Here is a 10000-nt window from a genome sequence, read left to right as displayed (position 1 = left end):
CCAATCATGGCAGGTGCCCCATCTGTACAAATCCCAACACACGATTGCCAGGTCAAACCAACTGATTTTAAGTACTTGCTTAATGTAGAGAAAATATCATTGCCTGTTGTAGTTTCCTTAAGTTCTTTACAACAAAAGAATTGGTTCACTATTTTAACATCATGAATGTACCGAACGAATACCAGTAATTGAGCCATACCTCCAATGTCTGTGGACTCATCTACCTGAAGTGCAAACCTTTCACTTTCTTTCACAGATGTACATACAGTTTCCTCTATGTCTGCTGACATATCATGAATCCGTCTGCTAATAGTACTATCCGAAATGGGAATTTTCATCACTTCTTTTTCTGCTTCACTTCCAAACATTGTTTTTACTATGGCACTACATGCAGGTAGAATCAGAGTCTCTGCTATTGTATGAGGTTTCATGCTTTTAACAACTAACTCTGCAACTAAGTAACTGACCTCTTGTGCTTTATCAGCGACTTTGACTTTCTTAGAAAGCATCGCACTCTGTTGTTTTTGCTCACTTAAAAGTCCTTCAAAGTAGGACCGAGGCTTGTTAGCAAGATTATTATGTTTCAGAGTTAAATGCCTCTTTAATTTACTGGGTACCATTGCTTCATTAGCTAATTTATCACCACAAATAACACATAAAGGCATGGGAATAACTTCCTCACCACACCAGAAGAATCCAAAACTTAAATAATTATCCAAGTAGGAGCGATTTTTCTTGCCTTTTGTTGAAGTTGATTTACTTGTTGTTGGAATGACCAAATCCTTTTCGCTCACAAACCCACTTTCGTCCCTTTCTTCACCCTCACCACTGACTTCGTGTCTTCTCTTCTTAATGACAAACTTATCCATCGTACGGTATGTTAGAAGCACGATACTGTTCGAAACAACTGTAATATAACCCCAGAAACAGCAAAGAACTTATGCCATGAGGTATTATGCCTCACTGACTCGGGAGTGGAAAACTGGGGTTATACAAAGCCGACGAGAACCGAACTCGTATCGGACGGGCAACCAGTATGAGCAAAGTCGACTGTTACACTTTATTATTACTATTTTTGTTGTTATATTATTATCATTACTTATTATTACGATTACTATTATTATTAGCAGTAGTAGTAGTAGTAGTAGTAGTAGTAGCAGTAATTGTTGTTGTTGTTGTTGTTGTTGTATTGTACAAGAATAGAAAAGGATATATCAACCTCTATTTAGGAGAAATGTTTGAGCATGTAACTTCCTACCTACACTGATAATTATATGAAGACTTTTGAAAACTTTTTTTTTCAAATGTTCATCAAGACGATTTAGCTAAGACAAAACTCATGATAATTTTGCGGCACCCCTAGGCGATGTCTATGGCACCCCAGGGTGCCACGGCACCCAGTTTGAGAATCACTGATGTATTTACATATATATACAGATATATATATATATATATATATATATATATATATATATATATATATATATATATATATATATATATATATATATATATATATATATACATAAAATGTCCGTTTCCTTCGAAAGTGACACTTAGTTTTACCGCAAATAAATAGTTAATGATATATATATATATATATATATATATATATATATATATATATATATATATATATATATATATATATATATATATATCTACATATATGTATATAAATGTATATATATATATATATATATATATATATATATATATATATATATATATATATATATATGTATGTATGTATGAATATCTATATCTGCTGACAATGGGGGACCCCCAGTGGCAACCCACAGTTTTGGGTGGAGAAAACATACTGGGATAATGGTATATAATGGTAAAACAAACCTCTTCTTCCCTATAAAATATTTTTTGGACATATAATAACATATATATATATATATATATATATATATATATATATATATATATATATATATATATATATATATATATATATATATATAAATATATATATATATATATATATATATATATATATATATATATATATATATATATATATATATATATATATATATATATATATATATATGTGTGTGTATATACCCACACACACACACACACACACACACACATATATATATATATATATATATATATATATATATATATATATATATATATATATATATATATGCATATATATGCATTATATATATACATATATGCATACATATATATATATATATATATATATGTATATATATGTATATATATATATATATATATATATATATATATATATATATATATATATATATATATATATATATGCATATACTGTATTTATTCATACAAAGCGGGTCTTCATGATGTTGAATATTTTATTAACGTATCTTATTTGTGTATTTAAGAGGTGTATAGCCAGCTTGTAAGGTGAGTTCTCCTGACGTAGGATTAAGTAAATAATGTATGTAAATTTCACAAGCCTTTCGTTATTCCCTTAGATTTATTTTAATATAGTTTTATATATGTAAATTTACATTATTTAAAAAAGAATAACTTTTTATTTCACGTAGTTTTGTTGCAAAGTCTTTTGTAATCTTGTCTGTATACTGCATGACACACACGAGGTACGAGCACGAGGGATTTCGTTATTTTTTTCACGTGGTTAGAAAATGCATGAAAATTTTAGATTAAGGTCTATCTTTTTTTGGAATGTTACGAGAGGAAGGTGGGGGAATTATCTTTTTCTAAGTACCCTAAATTTTCTATTCTTAAACTCTGAGAGGTTCATTTAAGTAGGTCAAAAATTAATATTTTAAAAGTAAAAGAAAAAGGGTTGACTTTCTCAAAGGACTTTGCCAACCTCTTTTGTCTTTTCAATAATCTGCCGCCTAGTTATCCATCCACCAGATCGTTTGCTTGGTCTATTAACGAACTAGGATTCTTGTAAAAAAGATTACGAGGGAAGGCAGTCTCGATACTCAACCACAGCGGAAGTTAAGACACTACCAGCAACACAAAAAGCGTGCCATGGATTAACCTTGAGAAGTAGCACCTCCTAACACCCTCGCCTTTGGAGAATGGAGTAGATTTTCAGGGGTTTGACTACATCAAGAGCACTTTTTGACATCATGTTGGCTCCGTCTTCCATAACAATGGAATAAGAAAATCTTCAGGAACCAATGTCCGTTGAGGTAGGTCAACCCTTACAAATATGCGCGTGTAAGGTGCGACTTTAACGTGATAATGTTTGTTTAACCAGGGTGCTTAAATGTTCCACTCCATAGTTCCTTCTGAATTAATAAATATCTGGATGTTTTTAATACTTTTCTTTGACCTGGTTTTCCCTAGCATCTGAAATTTTAAAACTACTCTTCCCTGGTTTTTCTTATAGGTTCCTATTTATATTTTGCAATAGGATTTTTTGGATCTTTGCGTGTAAGTAAAACTTTTATATCGAACAATTTTTTCTTTAATGTATCAAGTAGAAGAATTAATTTTTTGACAATTGTCAGTTTTTCTGTTTTTCTATGTTCATAATTAAATTTGAATTACCTCCATGACCTTTTGCCCACTCTGATTACTGAGGGACATTTTATTTGTGGTCAATGAGAGATTTTTCGTTTTTTTTTTTTTTTTTTTTTTTCGTGAATGATATTTCACGTATCTAAATTTCTATATTTGATAACTGGGATATCTTTTGCCCATTAATTGCAGGTTGATCTGGGAGACACCGATGAATTACGAGGGATCAAACCCAACGCGCTAATTCTCCATATCTTCCGATAGGAAAGTGAGGTTCGTTAAGAGACAACCAAGAAGAGCAGCAAGGATTTATAATAGACTTAAATCCATAAAATCAAACTGGAAATCTTGCAGAAATTTCATCATTTGATTTATCCCTTTGTTTAAATTGTCAATTGCCTTAACCTAATTAAAAAAGCAATGCAATATTATAGTTATGGACGGAAAAAGCTTGTTTACTAAAAAACAGGTGTTTCCTAAAGTAAAAACATCTGTTTCCTTTGAAAATAACACTTATTATCACTGCAAATAAAAACTTAATTATCGAAGAAATAATAATCAATGAGGTTGGTATGTGCAGCTCAGCATGTAATACCTGCCACACTAGCGGATCCGGGGGGGGGGGGGGGGGGGGGGGGGGGCAAGGTCAAGTGGTGGTCACGGCCACACCTTTAAAGAAAAGTAGTTTGACTGTCAAACTTGAGATTTTCAAAAACGAAAAAAAAGTTCGATCGTTAAACTCGGCTTATTGGTGGAAAATATTTATTTTGTCAGTTATCTTTATTATTTCTTATCCTTTATTAAGTCATTTTGTATTTTACAAGTTTTCTTACGATAGTTTTTTTGCTCAAAAGAAAAATCAATTTGAGATTAAACATTTGAACGTGATGAGAAGAATTATAACTTCATTCATATTTTGCATAATATTTTTTTTTCAACTCCAATTGTTGCTTGGAAATATATTAAGGTTATATTTCATGAAAAGGACAAAGCTTTCTTATGAGCATTCAATTTAAAAAGATCCTCTCTGGATGAATACTAAATTGGGACTCGCTTCTAAACAAAAACAGAAAATATTAGAGTCGTAATCATTCTACACTACCAACATTATGATAATAATAATAATAATAATAATAATAATAATAATAATAATAATAATAATAATAATAATAATAAAATGTTAGCCATTTTATATTAGTATCAAGATGAATTTCATTTTAAAGTATATATTTCAAAAGGCCAAGTAATAGGAAAGATCGTAGAATATCTTTTTTTAGATATAGTCTATAGTCGTATCAAAACACATATCTGTTAATTGCTTAAGTTTTCTATGAAGAGTTAAAAGTTACTTTATAAAACTGTAACACTTTAATTTAGTAATAGTGAATATCAGTGCAAATTACATAAGTTTTAACTATAAACATCATCGATATATATATATATATATATATATATATATATATATATATATATATATATATATATATATATATATATATATATATGTATATATATGCATATATATATATATATATATATATATATATATATATATATATATATATATATATATATATATATATATATATACATGTACAAACATATATATATATATATATATATATATATATATATATATATATATAATATATTATATATATAAATATATGCATATATATATATATATATATATATATATATATATATATATATATATATATATATATATATATATATATATATATATATATATATATTGTCAAGTTTTTACTCCACTATTGTACATATTGAATATTATAAACTGTTTTTAGTATTTTCTTACTTTCTTTATGCACGCCCTCTGTTGATTGCTTTCTTCACTTTTCATCCTTCCTTGTCCAGAGCAAAGTCTCTTTTCCCATTATTCCTCCTTTATGTTCTTCATTTTGTTTACTTTGGTACTTCAAATTTCTTGTTAAGTTAGGTGTATTCTTCCTGTTCTGAAGACAGTGTTCGTGGCTCTTTCTCCTATTACTAAGTGTATTTTGTTATTTAGATATGTTGTATTGTGTTGAATTATTGTACTATTTGCCATATGTTTAATTATTATAGTGAAGTGTTTTGTTGAAACTATTTCGTTCATGTATAAGTGTTAAGTAATTCATGTTAATTTGTATAATTAGTAACTAATAATTATAATAAGAGATTGATGAGTTTCGTTCACCCGACCATGGTTTCGCAGAGTTTGGATTCTATTTTGGTGGAATATTATTTTTATTATGCTTCCTACTGAGTGTTAGCTAAGGCCATCTTTAAGCTAAAGTATTTACCACTGAATACGAGGACATTCAGCTTAGGCATGTCATAATTTGGGGGCCTGACCGGGATTCCAAATCTGTTGTGCGACTATAAACTGTTGAAATGTTTTTGGTGAATTTTTAAGAATTTTGGTGAACGATAAGTCCAGATATTGTGCTTCATTGATTTGTACAGTTAGTGCCACGCTACGCTGTTCTTCGCTTTCATTAAACTGTGTTTGACAGTAGTTCCAGGCAAGAATACACCTCATCTCTCCTTAAACCAAGGTAAAGTATTTTTGAAGGATAAGTCGATAACAAGTGTTAATTGACAGGGATCTGTGTGTATCGCTTCTTATGCCCGCCTCATAAATATCTTCCATAATAAAGGTCACCCTCGCTATCATATAAAAGTGATAAGTTACGTTAATCTTACGTTACCTTGCACATCATTGTTTAGCTCCCGACCTTTCGGATTAGCAAAATCCACTGTACTCCTTTTAAAGTCTTCTCATTACGGAAGTATTAGTTCATTCTCGCACTTTTAGTGTACCTCGAACACTCCGTGATTCCAGACTTTCTGTTATTACTGAATTGCGCTAGTTTAACTCCCCAAGATTAGACATGTGGTTTAGTCAGGTTGCTACGTATATCTTTAGGTAATTACTATTCTGTAACTAGCAGTTGTTGTTATTGGTATTTAAATACTCCTCTCGCTGTCTGTTAGCATTCTATTATAAGTACAGTAATAGCGTTGGGCTGCAGTTACCTAAATTTATCATTATAGGTTCTCGGTAGTAAATATAACTTGTTACATTTGTTTACGTTAGGAGCAATGTACGTGTGGCTACTGTTAACTTTATTTTATAAATATGAATACTGTTTAGAATGATTAACAGAGTTAATGTTTTCGCGTTTAGTCAGCCATTCATTGTTAGGTAGGTAGGATTTGTTGTATTTACATAAGTGTTGTGTAGTGAGTAATTAAACCTTGTTCAAAATGCCTTTTAATCTAGAGAGCTTTGCTGGAAACCCCAAAGAGGAATTATCTACGCTCAGGTATGCTACTAAACAGGATCTGCGTGACCTAGCAGCGAAATGTAACATTGTGGTTGATCCTGCTTGTGTGAAGGCTAGATTACTGAGTAATATTTTAGATTATTTAATCAACGAAGAGATTATTGCAGATGATGAAGAAGTACAAGCACTCAGAATTGCAGCAGGAGTACTTCCGCCTGTTCCAGTAGATACAGAAGTAGAGAAAATAAGGCTTCAATTGCAGTTAGAGAAGGTAAAGAAGGAAACGACCGAACGGGAGCTCTACCTAGAAGAGAAGAGAGCTGAAGCAAGAGAGAAGGAAAGGAAGGAAACCACCAAACAGGAGCTCTATCTAGAAGAGAAGAGAGCAGAAGCAAGAGAGAAGGAGCGAGAAGCAGAGATAAGACACCAGATAAAACTCCAGGAGCTTTCTTCAGGTAAGAGAAAGGAAGCCACACTCCCTGCTACGTTTGAAGTTTTTAAAGCAAGTAAGCTTGTACCTGATTTCGACGAGAAAGATCCTGAGGTTTTCTTCCAGAACTTTGAACAAATGGCAGAAACCTTAAACTGGCCTGTAGAATTCTGGTCTCTGCTCATCAGGAACAAAGTGAAGGGTAAAGCTGCATTTGTTGCTTCACAACTGGTAAGTGAAAATGACTATACAGTGTTAAAGAAAACTATTTTGGATGCGTACTCCATTACCATAGAAGGGTACAGACAAAATTTTAGAAATTCTGTTAAAACTTTCAACCAAACTTTTGTAGAATTTTGTAGTCTCAAAAATAGGCAGTTGAATAAGTGGTTAGAAAGAGCAGGTGTTGATAACTTCGAATCATTTAAGAATTTGATTCTTCTAGAAGAATTTTTGAGGAAAGTGCCTACTCATATCTCAACCTTCATTCATTTTAAAGGTGAAACACTGGTAAAGAAGGCAGCTAGTCTCGCCGATGATTACCACTTAATCCATAAATCACAAAAGGGTCAAACTAACAAATCATCTCCTTCCTTTTCCAAATCTCCCCAGGTATCCTGTACTTACTGCAAGAAAGAGGGCCACACTATTGAAAATTTTCCACTTCCCCAGTGCTAAACTTCAAAAGCAAAAGAAGGTAAAAATGTCCATTCAAGGAGCACATGCCATGTGACTACTCCGATGGAAGGGTTGCAGCCGTTTGAAGGATTTATTTGTGATGTTACTGTAAATGGTACTTCACTGAAGTGCCTCAGAGACTCTGGTTCCTCTCAGTCTATATTGGCAGACTTAGGTTCGAAGAATTTAACTTATACTAAGGAGTTTGTAACCATTTCAGATTTAACCTCTTCCAGGACTCTGCCTCTTGCTGAAGTGGAAATTGTTAGTCCTTACTTTACAGGAAAGGCTAAAGTAGCTGTGTTAAAGCAAGCCTTGCCGTGTTCTCCAGTGAAGCTGATCTTGGGTAATGATCTAGCAGGGTCACAGGTGAAAACTAATTTTATTATTTCAGATCCTGATTTCGTAATCCAAGAAGAAAGTAAGTCCATAGAATCTCCACCAGCTATAACTCAGGTTGTGACTAGGAATACTTCCAGGGCAGGACACTTGAAAAGTGAGAGTAAAACTACTGGAAGAACTATGGAGGCCTTAGACTTGGTGAATGTAGGTAAGAAAGAGTTTACCGAGCTACAGAAAGAGGACCCCAGCCTTAGTGAACTTTGGAAAAAGGTGAGAATTCCAGATGAAAATCCAAAATTGCCATACTTTTATGTGAATAAAGGTATTCTCTGCAGGCATTTCAGGTCGCCACAGATTAATTCTAACCATACTTGGAGGGATTGCCACCAAATAGTCATTCCTCAACCTCTAAGACTTTCCTTGTTGGACCTCGCTCATTCTGCATAATCCCACTTAGGGGTTAACAAGACTTACAAAAGAGTAAGTGAAGACTATTATTGGCCAGGCCTTGGTAAAGATATCAAGAGTTATGTTGCTTCATGTCACCATTGTCAGGTTACAGGTCAACCTAACCAGAGGATCCCGCCAGCACCACTCCAGAACGTACTAGTACCCAAAACTCCTTTTTACAAACTCATCATAGATTGCGTTGGTCCCTTACCAAAGACTAAGAGAGGGAATGAATACATACTGACTGCTATGTGTCCCACTTCAAGGTACCCTTTGGCATTTGCAATCAAAAACATAAATGCAAAGACTATATTACTTAACCTTAGGAAGGTTTTCACTGTGTTAGGATTTCCCTATGAGTTACAATGTGACCAGGGAACTAATTTTACAAGCCATGTCTTCAAACAAACTATGCATACATTGAATATTCATAATATTAACTCCTCTATATATCATCCACAGACAAATGGTGCCCTGGAAAGGTTCCATCAAACCTTGAAGAACCTTTTGCGTAAGTACAACAGTGAAACGGCAAATCATTGGGATGAGGACCTCGATCTCCTAATGTATGTTTTTCGATGCACTCCACATGATTCCACAGGATATCTCCCTTTGAGGCATTGTTTGGTCGTCGACCACGAACTGTATTGGGTATGGTGAAAGAAAATATTTTGCATCAGAAACCAGAGGAGACTACTAACACGTTGCAATATATTAAAGACCTTAAAAGTAAGTTTCATCAGATAAATGATTTGGTATGTTCTAACCTCCTTTCCTCGCAACAAGTAATGCAGCAACAGGGGAACAAGAAAGCCAGGTTAAGGGAGTTCCAGAAAGGTGACCAGTTACTATTATACCATCCAATTCCAGGAGCTCCATTGAGAGAGAAGTTTGCCGGCCCATATACAGTCCTAGATCGTCTTTCTAAGGTAAACTATGTAATTAATACCCCAGATAGGAGGAAGGACACACAATTAGTTCATGTGAACTTGTTGAAGCGGTACCAAAGTAGAGTAAATAGTGGACCACCTCGAGTAACATTGGTGACTACCTCAACTCTTAGGTCTAAAGATGACTATCCTGTTGTTACTACTAATGAAGACCCTGATGAAGAACCAGAACTAATATCTTTTAATGATTTAACTAACTCTGAGATAATGGGTAAGCTTGACTCCTTCTTATCACACTTGTCTACAAATGAAAGCAAAGAACTAAACTCCTTACTCACCAGTTTTCAGGACTTGTGCACTGATGATCCAGGAACCTGTAACCTGATTCAACATGACATCTTGCTGGAGCCGGG

General features: G+C 33.0%; 1 protein-coding gene across 1 annotated transcript in view; it reads right to left on the bottom strand.

Moving 5' to 3' along the window:
- The window catches only part of LOC137649327 (zinc finger BED domain-containing protein 5-like), a 945-nt gene extending 76 nt beyond the window's left edge, over positions 1 to 869 (bottom strand). Inside the window, exon 1 of the mRNA XM_068382309.1 lies at positions 1 to 869. This exon is cut by the window's left edge and continues 76 nt beyond it. Coding sequence (XP_068238410.1) covers positions 1 to 869 — 869 coding nt within the window.
- Positions 870 to 10000: the final 9131 nt, after the last annotated feature.

The sequence above is a fragment of the Palaemon carinicauda genome, chromosome 11 (assembly GCF_036898095.1).
Source record: "Palaemon carinicauda isolate YSFRI2023 chromosome 11, ASM3689809v2, whole genome shotgun sequence".
In the NCBI taxonomy this organism is placed as follows: Eukaryota; Metazoa; Arthropoda; class Malacostraca; order Decapoda; family Palaemonidae; genus Palaemon; species Palaemon carinicauda.
Note: the sequence above shows the minus strand (reverse complement) of the source record. Positions and strands in the feature narration are given on the sequence as shown.